The following is a 17,736-nucleotide window of genomic DNA, read 5'->3' on the forward strand; positions in this document are numbered from 1 at the left end:
GTCTTGTTTGAGTTTGCATTATTTGGGTTTGCTTATTTGAATATCTATGCCTATTTGCTATATGTACTACTTGTTGTAACTACATTTTTATCTGTATTTTCTTTGTCTATATTGTATATCTGTGCAACTGAGAGATCTCTCGTCTGACGGAGGAGTGATGAGGGTAGTTCCATTGGTGTTTTGAAGGACTGGAGGAAGCAGGATTTGAAGGGTTAAGTTAGAAATGAGTTAGAATTAAGAGCCTTAGATAACTCACCCTGCTTATGGTTTTCAATTATAGTTTTAAGTATTAAATTTTGAGTGTCGGAGTTTTAGGATCGCCTCTGTAAATTCCGAGTAATTAGTGAATAATTAGTTAATAAATTAGTTATTAATCAATAAATTAGAAAATGGAATTTTTCTTTTAGTTTAATGGTATAGAGAAAATTAAAATAGAAATTTTGACACTATTTTTAAAAAGTTTGGCCCAAGATTGGGCTGAACGGGCAAAACCGATTGGACTGGGCCTAAACCGGGCCCAATAGCCCAATATATATAAACCTCAAGATAAGCAATTCAGCCACAAACCCTTCCCATATGTGATTCACGCTGAAATGGAAGAGAGGTGAAGAGTGAGGTTACAATTTCAATTTTAATCTTCAATCCCACATAACTTTTGATTTGGAGCTCCGATTGATGAGCCGTCAGAGGCCACGCGTTTGTCTCGAAATACTCTACGATACCCACCCAACAATTTGGTAAGAAATTAGCTATTTCTCTCCCAGTATCTCTCTCCTTAAATTAAAAAATATTAGATTCTTGGGCTTTGAGATTTTGTGATTTAATGATGTTAGGTGTGCTCAAGTAGTGCGGAATCACTTGGCCTTATCCCAATTTCCCGTTGGAAAAGTGAGGAATCTTTAAACCTTATGAAATTGTATATATAGCAAACCCTATATTGATTTAGTGGTGTCTATATGATATTAGATGAAATTATATGTATTGGTGGCAAATTTGTGGAGTTAGAAGCTGAATTTTCTGTTTGGAGAGATTTGGAGCTTTGGGTTTTATGGAACGGTGGTCATTTGTGGTGTTTCTAGCTTAGGGAGGAAATCGGCCAATATATGGTTTTGGTTTCTCGTATATAATATATAATATAACATAAAAACTTAGGCTAGTTGATAGTAGGATAAGTTGAATTGGTGTATAGTGCATGTTAATGGATATATGACGTAAATATTGAAGTTAATGTGGTTGTTAATGAATTAAAATGAATTGGTTGGCTGGGATGAGAAGTTGTGATATGTGTATGTATATGTATTTAAAGGAAAAAGATTGATGATTTGTGGTTGAAATTGAACTGAAATTCAAAAGGAACGTGTTGAATGGTTTATATAGTTTTGAATGTTAATGATGAGATTAGGGATGACTGTGTGTGGCCAGAATAGTCGAGATGTGTGTGTGGCTGGAACGGTCGAGATGTGTGTGGCCGGAATGGTCGAGAGGGCAAGGTTTGGGTGCAATTGCTTGTTAACTTGAAAATATATTCGGATGGCAAGTTGAGGATGGAAGTTCCCTCTCTTGTCGTGATGAGGGTGTGGGAAAAGTGGAAAGGCACTCTCCTTCGTATTATTTTCCTCACATTCTTCTCTGGTTGCAAGGTGGAAAGGCACACTCCTTCGATGTGGAAAGGCACTCTCCTTCATTTATGATCCTCCTGGAGATGCGCAACCTAGAGATGAATGTCCGGGTTAGCTACCGGATGTGTTGGATTCTGGAAGTTAAACCGACATGTGAGCTCACGGCCAGTAGGATAGACATTCATCATATGCATTTGTATGAATTATTTGGGTTCGTATTTCGTGGGTTTGCTTATTTGAATATCTATGCTTACTTGCTATATGATTTTCTTGCTGTAACTGTTCTTTAAATGTGTTTGTCTTGAATTTATTTGTGTTTGTGAGTGATTCTATTTTGGGTTGAGCTTTGATGATGAATTGTTGTGATTTGGGGCAGAGGCTGAGGTAATTTAATTTGGGTCAGAGGCCGGGTTGAGTTTTATTTGGGCCGGAGGCCGAGCTGGTTTGATTTGGGCCAGAGGCTGTGATTAGTTGGATCAGTGTTAAGAGTTGGTTAACAATGATTTATGAGTAAGTGGTGAAATGTATAGAATGTTATGAGGCATAAAAGTGAATGTAAGGGTTAGAGTTTGATGAGATAGAAAGTAAACAGTAGAGTTAGAGTTATATTGTGACTTAGGTACCTTAGAAAGTTTTACCAAATTTATGGTTTAGTTTATTCCTTTAGGTTTTATAATCTGAGTGTCGGCGTTCTAGGATTGCCTCTGGTTTTCCCGGGACCTTATTTACTATTTATGTGGGTACCTTAACCATAATGAGAACCCTCATCCCATACAATATTATTGTTTTTCAAATACAGGTTGAGAAGCACCACTCTGTATTCTAGAGACTGATGAGGTGAAGAACTCTTGGGACTCAGGGTTGTATTTTTACTTATATTTATATATGTATTTAGATTCTCCACCTTGTATTTTATGTTTGTCTCTCTTAGAGGTTGGCTCGGAGAAATAGGTTGTCAATTTTCTGTTTTGGCTTACTTTTGGGTTTATTTGTATATATGTATATATATGCTCTGGCCAGTTTAAACTTCGCGAGCCGAGTCAAGAGCTTTGCTATCTGTATCCTTGAAAATTTTCTAGTATATATATATATATATATATATATATATATATATATATATATATATATATATATATATATATATATATATATATATATATATATATACTTTTAGAAGTCGTAATACCTCACCACCTTTGTTTTATGACTTAAGCATAAGACTTTGTGTGGTAGGGTGTTACAACCTCTGGCTTTTTTGAGACCTTATAAATTATGTATGTTGGCACCATTACCATGCTGAGAACCCACAGTTCTCATTCCATACAAATGTTGTTGTTTTCAGATGCAGGTCGAAAGGCACCTCCCTAGGCGTCTGGAGTCTTTGGAGCAAGCGGAATTGGTTCTTATGGGGATTCTGTGTGTGTGTGTGTGTGTGTGGAGTTGGTTCTTATGGGATTCTCTGTGTGTGTGTGTGTGTTATAGACTCTCCTTTTATGTATTTTTGTGTGTGTGTATGTGTTAGACTCTCCTTTTATGTATTTTTGTTGGATATCGTACCTTTTAAAGGATACTTTGGAGAAAACAGGTGTCAGTTGTGTTTTGGGTATATGTATATGTACTTATACTCTGGCCGACCTTGGCTCTGCAGGTCGAATCTGAAGCTTGATATTCTGTATTTTGGTACTCTATTATTTATATATATTTCATGTCTTATCCTTATCTGTTTACTGGTTTACATGATTCGAGTGTGATGCCACTACTAGAAAATGGCTTAATAAAGACAGATTTACAGACAGATTTGGTCTATATTACAGACGGATTTTTGGTTACCGACGGAATTACCGATGGATTTTGTCCCTCTGTAAAAGCCTCGTCGGAAATTATTTACTGACAGATTTTTTTCCGTCGGAAATTTACCGACAGATTTTTACCAGTTACCGACGGATTTTCCCTCTGTAAATTCTCCACTCATTTCCTGAAGACGATGAACTTTCTGACGAATTTTCAGACAGATTTTCCGTCTGTAATTACAGATAGATTTTCTGACAGATTTTCCGTCGATAATTACAGATGAATTTTCCGACGAATTTTTCCTCGGTAATTACAGACGGATTTTTCGACAGATTTTCCGTCGATAATTTGAGCCTTGGAATACCATTCCAAACTCTGAATACAGACAGAAAATCCGTCTGTAAATCTGTCGGTAAGATAAAATAGAATTTTTTTTAGATTTTTTCATTGTAAAATAAACTTGTTTTATACAAAATAATATAAATTTAATAATTACAATTTTTTATCTAATTAGTATTCAAATATTTATAATATTACAAAAAATAAACAAATTCCATCATATTATAAAGCTAAAAGAAAAGTATTATAAACAAGCAAGTCAATATAATTCAAGACATAAACAAAGTGTTTTATCAACTATAATCCTCAGTATATTGTTCAACCATGCTAAATTTATCAACTATAGTCCTCAGTGTCATCTTCATCCCCATCATCATCATAGTCTTCATCCGAAGAGATTGAAGGTGGCGGCGGTGGCGGTGGCGGTGGCAGTGGAGCAGTAGTGGAACTACTTGACGCTCTAACCTTCTTGTAATAGCTAACATAAGCCTCATTCCATCTCTTGTGTTTCAGCTTTTCCTTCTTGGCCTTTCCAATTGCCCGTTCTAACTTTTCTAACTTCTTTTGAGTCTTTTCCAAAGGAGCCAAGCGTGTATCTAACAACTTACTAATACGCTCATCTGTCTGTTGAGTAACACGTTGAAAAAGCTCTTCATTGAGATTATGAATCTGTTTTCGCAAATCAAAAACATAATTTTGATTTGTAGATGCTCTTCCAGATACAGAGTTAGCAGAAGTGGTTCTAGACTTAATAAATCTAGAAAAGAATGCTCCTTTTCCATAAACTCGATTCTTCTTTTGCCCACCATACACTTCCTCACAAATCAAGTCTTCATCAATTGGTGGTAGCTACATTCCTTGTACTTGAGCCTCGACATGTTGGGCCTGAACTTCTGCTAACTTTTTTATAAACTTCTCCTATTGCACAATGATTACAAAATACCAACAAATTTTCATCCTTTCCCAATAATTCAAATAGAATAAGCTCTAAAATATTCATGATTCTCATTACAAAATATAAAATAATATTCTCACAAGAAGCAACAGGAACAATTGGCGAAAGGAACAATTAGCTAAAGTAAAAGAATAAATGACATAAATCAAGACATCAAACAGCTGAGAATATCCCAATTAGGTGGCATGCATTATTAACAGCATTTGTTTGCCACACAAAAACTCGATTCATTAACATATTAAATGCGTTTTTCTTTTGCGGTTATTGTTTAAACTTTTCTTCAAGACTCTTAGATACAACTTTTTTCGACTATATTTATATATATTTTATTTTTTAGAAGTTGTAATACTCTATCACCTCTGTTTTACGAACTTAAACGTAAAATTCTATGTGGTAGGATGTTACATTATTAGTTGTATTAAAAAAGTTTATTGACGTTGTATAAAATAGTTAATAATTGAGTTAAAATTTATCAATAACTATAAGGTTAAAAATTTTAGTTATCCGATGTGATATATTTAGTTGGATTAAAATTTCATTTACGTATAATTAATAGGATTATTGGGTTAAAATTTAGTTGTGGAATAATATATATTTAGATATATAAAAAAATATTCATCGGTATAAAAAATTATTTATACAAACAGAAAATTAATTAATCTAATTTTTTATTAGATACAATCTATTAGCATACAAATTATGTCTTTAATTGTGATTTATAAAGATTACCGTTATTAATGAAGATTACCATAATTTATAAAGATTACAAATTTACGTGTACAATAATATTAATAATAAAGAATAAAAAATATCATTTAATGATGGTAAATTAAAAAATAATCATAATCAGAAAATATATAATGATATTGGCTTAAATATTTTTACGTATAATTAATATATATGTACATAAATAAAAATATTAAGAATGATTTAAACAAAATAAATATATTTAGAGAATCTACTTTACATACACTAAAAAATTTAACCTATAATGAATAGGATTATTTAGATATATAAAAAATAATTATAGGTATAAAAAAATTAATAACTATAATTAATGATTATAATTAATATATATCAGATTAATTTAGCATTAATTAATTTTTTATTTTAAAACAAATCAATCCTATTATTATTATTAGATTAATGCACAAATATAATTAATATTATTTTTCACAATTATAATACTATCCATAATTATATTATTCCTATTATACCACTATTTATATGAATGTATTATTAAAAGAAAATTATTATATTAATTAAATTATTCATTAATATGCATAATCATAATTATTTGTTTTATTATACACTTTTAAAATGATAATTAATTAACCTATGTTTTATTAGACATAATTAATTAGCATATATGTTCATATCTTTAGTAGTGATTCATGAAGATTACGGTAATTAACAATGATTACCGTGATTTATGAAGATTACATGTACAATAATATTAATAATAAAAAATAAAAAAATCAATGAATAACTGTAGGCTCAAAAATAATCATATATATAATAAATAATTAATATATATGACTTAAAATTAATATATACGCATATATAAATAAAAAAATTAAATTATTTTAAAAAATAAATATATCTTGAGAGCATTAAAACTATTAATTAAATAATTAATATATACGTATACATAAATAAAAAATTATTAATTAAAAAAATATCATAAATTTTTAATTTTACAAATCAATCACATATAAGTAAAATGATTTGTTTTGAAAATAGATAGATAATCAAATTAATTTTGTATTAATTGAATATTTTTATTTTATTAATTTAAAGTAGATCAATCTTACATTATATATATGACTCTTAATATATTACATGATTGTAAACTTTCATATTTGAAACTTATATTTTTCTTAACTATTGTTGTGACTATTAGGTTATATACTAATTTTGAGTTTAATATATTGTTAAATGTAATTTTTAAAGTTTTTTTACTTAAATTCTTTTGTCTTTTTATTTTATTTTAATTTTTTTAATTTATAGGTATGATCTTATTAAGAATCTCAAGTCAATATCTGGATATAAAGTTTGAAAACTTAATGTTAAGATACTTTGATATAGAAATAGAGATATAAACTAAAGTTTTATTTGTTTACAATAAAAATGTGTGCGCACATTTTTTCATAGAAATTAAGACGTTGATTTATTGTATATTATATCTTTTTTTTTAATTAATCTTTTATTTGTGAGTTTTTTTATTATGTACTTTTTCTTAGTATTTGTATGAATTAAAAATTAATAAATTGAGTTTAATTTAAAGTTAAATATATTAAAAAATATTTTTTATTAAAAATATTTTAGATATAAATAAAAAATTAAACATTGGGTTCATACACTAGTTAATGAATAAGAGAATGAGAGAAAATATATTATGTGTAGTTAATAACCGTAATTAATGAGAGTTAATGATTATAATTAATAAAAAAATAAATACAATTATAATCATTTTTAGAAATATTATAAATTTAAAACAAACTTGGATGGTAATGTAAGAAAAGATAGACCCATATATAATAGTACTTATATTATATGACAAAATTATAGAATAATAAAATATTAAGTCGTTAATTTTTTATTATGTGACAATATTAATATTAACTTTTATGTAATATAAATAGATAGATGTTAGTCTTGACCTTTTTCATAATGATATTAATTATAAAGTGGAGCAACAAATCTTACCCCGCCGAGGGACGGCCGTGTAGTTGGGCGGGTTTTCTTCTTAAATTTAGGTTGGTTTAATATGGAACTTTTGTCACTTCTGTTAATGTCAATGCTTTGGTACAATGTATTTGTGAAAATAGATTTTCTTAATTTTTTTTAATAATTGAAAAAATAAAATGCAATTTTTTTATTATTAATTTTATAAATAAGATTAAAAATAAATATAAAAAAAATTAAAAATTAAAAATTACACTTTATATTCTCAATTTTTTTAACAATAGAGAGAATTTATTCCCTATATTTATCTGTAAAAAAAATTTAGTAATTAAAATAAATTAAATAAAAATATTTAAAATTTATTTTATTTAATATTTATTAATTATTATAATAATTAATAATTATTAAATAAGATAAATTTTATCTATTTTTTGCTTTTCTAATATTACCGTTCTCTGTATAATACATACTATTCATGTGACAATAATGTTAAAAAAAATTAAATTTATCTTATTTAATATTTATTAATTATTATAATAATTAATAAATATTAAATAAGATAAATTTTAATTATTTTATCTAATATTTTTATTATCAAATATTTCCCTTCATATGACTACCAACTAATTGCCATGAAATGATTTTTTAAAATTGAAAGCCTCTAAGCGCGAGGCCCATCATCCAACATATATTGCTCATTCCTCTGTTAATTTCTTTTGTAAGATATTATAGTTTATAGTTTATACTCTATAAGGAGAGTAAGGAAACACTAATAAGAGTATCTATGGAGGTTTCTTGCACTGATCAAGAAGTTGCAGTAGAAACAGTGAAGGTCAGTTCTAACAGACTCAACGACCTCAAAGCATTCGATGAAACAAAAACCGGCGTCAAGGGTCTTGTTGACAAAGGCCTTACAAAGATTCCATTGCTGTTCCATCACCAACCTGATAATAATAAGAAATCTCACTCAGAACACACAATTCCAGTTATAGATCTTGAAGATGTTGTTAGCAAGGATCCAATCAAACGACAAGGAGTTGTTTCAAGAATAAGGGAAGCATGTGAGACATGGGGTTTCTTCCAAGTGGTGAATCATGGGATCCATGAGTGTGTTCTTGAGGAGATGAAAGATGGAGTAAGAAGGTTCTTCGAGCAAGATGATGAGGTGAAGAAAGAGTTTTATACATGTGACCAAAATAGGACGTTCATTTATAACAGTAATTTTGATATGTATAGTTCACCAGCACTTAATTGGAGAGATACATTTGTGTGCTATCTTGCTCCTAATCCTCCTAAGCCAGAAGAATTACCAGTCGTATGCAGGTATCTTCTTATTACACTAACTTTCAATTAAATTATTAAATTAATCACGACTTCCTTAATTTGTTCTGTTTGGCTTAGTTTCAAGAAGTATGTTCTAATTACACTAACTCTGTCTTACATCATATCTTCTTTTTTTTTTTTTCCCTTTATCTTTATTTCAGTGTTATCAAACATTTTTTTTTCATATTTTTGTATTTTTATATTGAAAAACAAAAATATAATGTGTATATTAAAATTAATTATTATGTATTTATGTATAAATAAATATATTTTTTAACTTATCTTTAATGTGTATTTTGTATTTTAACATATATTTTATATTAATAGATAATTTTATTATATACCTAATATAGTTGATTAAAAAATTATGTATGTAAATAAAAAAATCAGTTATTAAATCAATTATAATGTACTATGTATAAATATATATAGCATTTAATTCATTCTTAATGTATATTTTATATTTTAACATATATTTTAAATAAATAATTAATTTTTAACTAATTTTTTATTTACACATAATATGTTTATTATGTATTTATGCTTTTGAAACACTCTTAACGAGACCGTCTTTATTTTGGTGGTGAGTCTTCTTTTGAAGAAGTTAGAATCCGTTTGGTTCATTTATTTATATATATTTTTTATTTTTAATGTTTTAAATTTTATTTTAAAAATTTTGCGAATAAAAAATAATTGAAATAATAAATTTTTTTTTTTCAAAATTTTGAAATAAAGATTTCTAAAAATAAAAATATAAATATAAATCAAACATAATCTTAATGTTTTAATTTTGTTTATTGGGAGTGTTTGACTATTTATTAGCCTTATATTTTACAAAAGAGAAAAGAGATTTTATATCAACTAATTACAAGTGGTCATAATTTCGGTCAAAATATTTAATTTGACAGCTTCACTTTTATTTGGTCATTTTACTTGTGATTGAGCCAATTAACACTAATAACAAGGATATCTAGTGCCAATCAAACCTCTCTCCCAAATTAAGAAGAATAGGGTATAAATTTTGACTCCAATTATTTTACATGAATTATGGATCGAGTTTAAGAGAATAAAGTATTTAAAAATATATATATATACGGAATCAATTTTTAGATTAGTTAACATTAACCTATTTTAGGGTTTAGGTTTATAAGTTAGTATTTAGAGTTAAGAATTTATGATTTAGAAATTAGTATAAACAAAATAATTTTATAAAGTTGACTGATGTTGGCTGAAAAAAAATTAGTTTCCTAACACTATTCTAAAAAAATGCAATAAAAACCAATGCAAATAAACATAGTTACGATGCACAATGAACAAAGACACAAACTTAAACCCTGGATTTTTTATTAGATGAGATACTTGCTTATACTAATTTGCAACTTCTTGTAGGGATATCCTTCTCAAATATGGGAACCATGTTATGAAACTAGGGATTGCACTCTTTGAATTACTATCAGAAGGTCTTGGTTTGCATCCAAACTATTTAAGAGACATAGGTTGCACTGATGGACTTATTTCACTTTGCCATTACTATCCTGCATGTCCTGAACCAGAACTAACTTTGGGAATCACTAAGCATTCCGATAACAACTTTATCACAGTGCTTCTCCAAGACCATATCGGCGGCCTTCAAGTACTTCATCAAGATAAGTGGATCGATATACCGCCGCTATCAGGGGCTCTAGTTGTCAATATTGGTGATCTTCTGCAGGTAACTTTTTCTTATTCTTTTTTAAAACCTAATGTGAATGCTTTCTATATCTATAGTTTCATTGATAACTGAGGTATTTTTGAGGGAAAAAAAGAATTAATTGGTTAACTAATACATACTAATAATACTTTATCTAATGTAGAATGGCTAGCACTAATATTCCAATTTATAATTGCTCCTACTAAATTTTCATACTAAGTTTAAAAGTATCGTATATTATGTTACAATGCAACATACACCATGCGATTAATGAAAAAAAAAAACAAAAACAAAAAAACAAAAAAGAGGGGCTCTTAATCGTATATGTTAAATTGATCTGAGGGGCTCTAAGTTTGATAAAAAAAAAGTATAATTTACTTAGTGGTATTGAAAAAAACCATTAAAATCTACTATGCCCAAATATTACAAGTTGCCCATTAAGCCCATTTGCCAAAAATAAATTAAACTAACAATTGTATTAGCTAGATCTCATTAACATTGTAATCATCCTTAAATGAGACAAACCTATAACGAAGCCATTGTTGCTATCAGGCTACTTGTTCCATCACCTGAATCTGTCTAAATGTATTTTCTATAACATGCCAACAATGGAGTTGCACACACAAGATTTATTAGTGTGGATGCTTTATGCCATCCTCCATACCATAAACATGCTGTTTTACTCAAATTTTTGTTCTATTGTTAACAACAAATAAATCAACAATTTTCGAGTTTTGTTTCACAATCTTAATTCAAGGAGCGGAAACGACTCCTTTTGTGGGTGTCTCAAAGTCTCAATTGTAGTTTCAAAAGTAAAATTAAAGATAAAAAGGAAAACATACAAGGTGCCGGAGGCAAAGTAAAATGCAGAAATTAAAACAAACAGAAAATTAAAAAGAAGATGAAAGAAGAAACATGAACGTAAAAGAGAAAAAGACGTAAAAGTAAAGAAATTTTATTAATAAAAACTGAAAGAAAGCAAAGTACAAGTGTTTGAGTTCAGAGGAATTACTTAAGATTCCCAATTTTACTCTGTGATGCCAAGGGGCTGAGAGCGTTTTGGGTCTCTAAGTGTTTTCCAAGAAGAACTGAACTGATTACAACGTGTTCCTAAAACTCTATTTATAGACTAACCTAATCTCAATGGGCAGTTACTCTTTGTACACCACTTGCAGGAAATTAGAATTTCTTGTAGCTGTTCCCGCACTTCTTACTTGCTGTTAATTTTAAATTTTAAATAAATAACCAACTATCAAATGATCTAATTTAATTTAAAATAGATATAAATATTATATATAGGAACATTACCAAATAACTAATTATTTCTTTTTATAATTTTTTTATAAAAATTATATTTTGTCTAACAAGATGCCCCCAAGATTTCTCACTTGAAGATATGCAATGATTGAAAGTGAGAAAACTTAGTTGTTTATTGACATTTTTTTTATTTTTGATATTGTGAGTCAATTGACATTTTAGACACATCCGCTTGACAGATTAAATGCCTACTAGTAATAGACTTAACAGAATTTCTAAGTCTATAAAATTTTTTACATTAATAGTTGAACTGTCAATGGGGTCTATTCTTTTGTATGAAATTTTTAAGTGTGTCAAATGATATCTGTTCTAATTTCGGCACATTAAATGTGTATCAATTGACCTTTGTTTTGACCTTTAATATTTCAATTAAGAGTTTTTTTTTTTTGACACACACTTTCATTGTTTTAATTGACACAATTTTCCTAACTTCAGAAGTAACAAAATCTTAACTTCGTGAAGTCGTTTCTTTCATATGTTAAACTCCAGGTGTCAATTAAATTTGATAAAATTTCTAATCCTATAAAATCTCCACACTAACATTCTAATAGTTTTGACTCCAAGCGCTAAGAGACTCAACAGAATTTCTAAGTCAATTAGGCTTTTGTATTTATGAAGTACATACCCAAATGTCAATGAGAGATTATTTTTGTCCAAGATCTTAAACTTGATGCATTTTTTTTTTAAATAAAACCATTCATATGTATTTTACACATCTCAATACTTTTAGGATTAAATGCCTTGGTGTCAACTGTCAGTGGCTTGACTCCAAGATTATACATCCTGAACTCCATATGCATCTCATCATAGTAACATGTACTATTATTAGCAAGAACTTCTTCCACTCCTCCATCTTCATTCCAGAAAATCAATTTTTGATGTAAAGTTGATGGAATAGCACTCATTCCATGAATCCAATCTCGTCCCAAAAGCAAGTTAAAACCAGCCTTTGAAGGAACCACCACAAATAGAGTTGGCCTATTGACAGAACCAATCTCAATTGACAGCAGAACCACACCTCTAACAGAAGAAGTCTTTCCATTAAAATCTGTCACCCCAATGCTACTTTTAATAAGATCTTTTTCAGTCTTTCCAAGCCTTCCCATCATTCTTTCAGGCATGAGATTAACAGCAGCTCCCCCGTCAACCAAAATCTTATTGACTATCCTTCCGTCAACACGAGCCTTGATATGCAGTGGACGCAAGTGTTCCTTATCATTTTCAGTAGGCTTCTCAAATAATCCTCCACCACACATATTGTCGTCTAGCAATAAACATTCGCTTCCAGGAAAGACATCATAACAATCATCTTTTAATGACTCTACTTCCTGGACTTGACTATACTCCTCAGGCAGTATTGACACCACAGCTATAGGTTGCTTAACACCAAATATTGCTTCTAAGCTGTCATCAAAATCAGTGTCAAAATTATCAGTAATTAAATCTTCATCCTTTTCTCCCTTGTTTTCAACCATCACCCTCCTCCCAACAAGATTCTTCTTGACATTTTTATTGCACTTAGGGTGATTAGAAGAATTGCCTGTTTCTACAGACTTGGCCATGGTTGGCAAAAGAGGAAAATCTACTCCATGTCCCTGGTATGGATCCAAAGGAACATACTCAGGCATATTCTCTTTCTGCTCAAAAGTTGTAAAAGGAGAATATTTGGGAATGTTTTGACAATTTGGCCAAGGAGAATAATTAGGAACCTGCTGCATGTTAGGACTATAACAAGAATAAATTGGCTTAGAGGGAATAGGCGCATTTTTTGGAATATATATACTACCTCCGTCTCGTGCATGGTTCATGTTCCATAACTGAGACTCATAGTACCTAGGCTTGAAAGGTCTAGGCTTCACCCATTTGTTTTTTCCTCTTGCAAAAGCAGTAGGTTGATTCTGCACATTTCTCACATTCTGGACCCATTTATTATTTGAGATTTTGGTGGGAGGAACTCTTGTCTTTTGAGAAAATCCATCAGGTCTTCCATCAATCATGACCACAGTCTTCATCTTCTGGTTGACAGGTTGTACTCCAGTGTTGTTGACGCACTTGTTCAAAGGAGTTTGACCACCCAACTTTTGTTTTCCCTCGGCTATCTTCCGCTTTAGCTCGTTAGTTTCATTCTCTTTTTCAGCAATCTTCTTTCTCAACTCAGCCTTTTCTTTCTCTTCAACTTTGTACTTTTCAAACTCTTTTGCAGCTTCCTTGTCAAAAACAGCGTTGCACTTTGGGCACATGGCAATGGTGCTGTCAGATTCTTTAATTCTTAACAAAAAATCTAACAAATCCTCACCAGGACGCGGATAAACTGGCTTCTTATCTTGTTCAAAGACTCTCAGGTCTTTATTTTCATTTTTAGCACTAACCATCGTGGCATCAACTTCTACCATGTTGATTGACAAATCGAATGGCTCAACATAATTTGAGTCAGCAGCAAATGGTTCAGTGTCCACCTTCATAGTAGTTTTATCTTCAAACTTCACTCTTCCCTCCTCAATTGCTTTTTGTATCAAATCCCTGAAACGGACGCAATTGTTAGTGGTATGCGAAAATACTTGATGAAACTTACAAAATTTCTTATTCTTTATTTCATCAGTTGTAGGCATCTTTTTTCCTTCAAGTAAAATAAGCTGCTTATCTTTTAATAAAACTTCAAATATTTGATCTGCCTTAGAAATATCAAAAGAATAAGTCTTATTTTCAACTTTAGAATAAGAAGAAACTTTTTCCTTTCCTTTAACCGGCTTCAAAGATTTGCATACATAAGGAGGACCCCCACGTAATTCGGCAATATAAATCTCTTTTTCATCTGAATCACTACTATCGAAAAAACAATCAACATATGCAACCTTTTTTGAATCCCTTTTAAAAATTTCTTTTTCTTTCTTAATTTGTTCTATCTGTCTTATTCTCTCAGCTAATTGGGAAAGATCTAAAGTATGTTGATTAACAAGTTTCTTCCTAACTCCGAATTCTAGCCCATTAGTAGCTATTTTGACAACTTCAGATTCTGAAATCGGAGTAAAACATTTATTCCTCATGTTTTTAAACCGCGCCAAATACGTATCAATGGATTCTCCTTCTGCACGTTTGACAGAGAATAAATCCGTAAGACTAACTTTCAATTCACCTCGAAAAAACTGATCATGAAAATTTCTCTCTAATTGCGCCCAAGAATGAATAGAATTTGGTCTCAAGTTAGAGAACCATGTAAATGCATTTTTTGTTAAAGAAGAAGGAAAGTATCTCATCTTGAGATATTCATTAGAAGCTGCTTCCCCAATTTCAACCGTATATCGAGCAATATGCTCTACTGTAGATTCATTTTCTTCTCCAGAAAATTTTGTAAGGGATTTTGGAATTTTCCAACCCCTTGGGAGCTCTGCTTGTTGGACACACTCAGGAAAAGCAGACACAAAATATGGCCTATTCAAGCAACCAACATTAAATCCCAAACGGTTTAAAACTTGTTCAACATTTCTTGCTAGATTATAATGCCCCCTAAGTTATTTTGTCTAAGTCTTTCTAACATATCATCAGCATTTTGACCCTGTCTAGGCATATGAACATCATAATTAGGAATTACTCCACCGTTCTGATTGACATTATCAAATCTTAAACCCAAGTTATCATTTTCATCTAAATTCACCACAGTAGCAATCCTATTGACTTGCCTATTTAATTGTTCAATTCTAGTGTTTGTGTTTTCTAGAAGAGGATTTAAAACTGTCACCATTTGATGAGTTAACATGTTTACTAGATCATGGTGGCTTTCATCCATCTGCTGCCTAATATTTGCTAAAGATCCCACAGTTTGACTAGGTTGATTAACAGGCATTGCTCTTGACATGTCAAGAAATACAGGTCTGGAATTTTCTACCCTAGTGACAGTGGACGTAGTAGAATTAGATGCACCGTTATTTCCTGTATTAATAGCATGTGAAAAATTTTGTTGTGATACGTGTGAACCTGACACCCCAGAAACAGGTACATTTGACATGCCATATGGATTTTGATAAAGAGGATTTTAAAAAGTTGAGTAGAGAGGCACAGGCAATCCTTGTGTCACCATGGAGGGGACATACCCCGGTGGCAAGCCATATGGCGGCCACCCCATGGTATTTATGTGAGTTGCATTTAACCCTGTATGGGCATGGCCAACGCCATCATACCTCACTGACATCAAGGTAGGCTCTGCATTTGAAATCACAGGAGAATTCCCGAATTCATTTCCTCTAATCTCATCACTAGAAGTAGAAGAAGATGCTGCAGAAGTATTTGACATGTCAACTGACGCTGATTTCCTTGGCTCTGGACGCACGAATTTACCACTACGCAACCACATGCAAATTCAAAACTCTTGATTTTTCTTTTGACAAACTACAATCTATTGACAATGTCCCACCGGGCGTGCCAATTTGTTTTACTCAAAATTTTGTTCCATTGTTAACAACAAATAAATCAACAATTTTCGAGTTTTGTTTCACAATCTTAATTCAAGGAGCGGAAACGACTCCTTTTGTGGGTGTCTCAAAGTCTCAATTGTAGTTTCGAAAGTAAAATTAAAGATAAAAAGGAAAACATACAAGGTGCCGGAGGCAAAGTAAAATGCAGAAATTAAAACAAACAGGAAATTAAAAAGAAGATGAAAGAAGAAACATGAACGTAAAAGAGAAAAAGACGTAAAAGTAAAGAAATTTTATTAATAAAAACTGAAAGAAAGCAAAGTACAAGTGTTTGAGTTCAGAGGAATTACTTAAGATTCCCAATTTTACTCTGTGATGCCAAGGGGCTGAGAGCGTTTTGGGTCTCTAAGTGTTTTCCAAGAAGAACTGAACTGATTACAACGTGTTCCTAAAACTCTATTTATAGACTAGCCTAATCTCAATGGGCAGTTACTCTTTGTACACCACTTGCAGAAAATTTGAATTTCTTGTAGCTGTTCCCGCACTTCTTACTTGCTGTTAATTTCAAATTTTAAATAAATAACCAACTATCAAATGATCTAATTTAATTTAAAATAGATATAAATATTATATATAGGAACATTACCAAATAACTAATTATTTTTTTTTATAATTTTCTTATAAAAATTATATTTTGTCTAACACATGCCCATTTGAAAATCCATAATTCTACAATGTTTTTTTCTTTTTCTTGAAATGCAGCTTATAACAAATGATAAATTCAATAGTGTTCAACACAGAGTGCTGGCAAATTTTATTGGTCCAAGAATATCTGTTGCAAGTTTTTTCTGCTCAGGTGTCAAATCATCGTCAAAACTTTATGGCCCTATAAAAGAATTGTTATCAGAAGACACTCCTGCAAAATATAGAGAAATCACGATTGAGGAATATGTAAAATACTATAATGCCAAAGGCCTTGATGGAACCACTTCTCTTGAACATTTTAGGGTTTGACTTCAGAAATTTGGAATTAGGGTTGGTTTAATAATCACATGATGGTAGTGACATTATTTATCAAATAAAACTTAAGGTATATCTCATATTCACAAAGTTTGTAATTGTAATTGAGGTGTCCTATAAAAAATGAATACTTTGTTGAGTTATTATGTCTGTGTGTTGAATACATTTTAGACATAATATTTATCGAGACTCGTTTGATACGTGTGCCTGTCGTATTTAAGTATGTCATAAAAAATAAATTTTTTTTCTAAACATGTTTGGACATATCTAAATAGTATTACGTGTCAACATGTCCAATCTTATTCTTAACATATATTTTTAAAATAAATTTAAAAATAGTATATATTATTATTTATTAAAACAAAAAAATATTTTAAATACTGTATATAATTAAAATAAGACATTAAAATTAATTAAAAAATAATATATATATTTTAATATCAATAAAATATTAAAACATCATTATGATTTATCTATAAAAACTTTATATTTTATGTATATATATATATATCTGTATTTTATAAAATTTTAAAATTCGTATTTCAATGATCTTATATCGTGTAGTATTTTATATCCATGTCACTC

The 17,736-nt window shown here is 30.1% G+C and overlaps 2 protein-coding genes across 2 annotated transcripts; one reads left to right on the forward strand and one right to left on the reverse strand.

Annotated features, from left to right (window-relative positions):
* The first annotated feature begins 8,160 nt into the window (after window positions 1-8,160).
* On the forward strand, window positions 8,161-17,145 carry LOC107612289 (1-aminocyclopropane-1-carboxylate oxidase homolog 12-like). The gene is made up of 3 exons (XM_016314071.3): window positions 8,161-8,715; window positions 10,105-10,426; window positions 16,894-17,145. Exons 1-3 carry the CDS (start codon window positions 8,177-8,179, stop codon window positions 17,143-17,145), a joined length of 1,113 nt encoding a protein of 370 aa, XP_016169557.1. The 5' UTR covers window positions 8,161-8,176.
* On the reverse strand, window positions 12,406-14,184 carry LOC148549374 (uncharacterized). The gene has a single exon (XM_088496805.1). The coding sequence runs from the start codon at window positions 14,182-14,184 to the stop codon at window positions 12,406-12,408; it is 1,779 nt and encodes a 592-aa protein (XP_088352931.1).
* Window positions 17,146-17,736: the final 591 nt, after the last annotated feature.

This window comes from Arachis ipaensis, chromosome B8, assembly GCF_059453495.1.
Source record: "Arachis ipaensis isolate K30076 ecotype BB chromosome B8, ASM5945349v1, whole genome shotgun sequence".
NCBI lineage: Eukaryota > Viridiplantae > Streptophyta > Magnoliopsida > Fabales > Fabaceae > Arachis > Arachis ipaensis.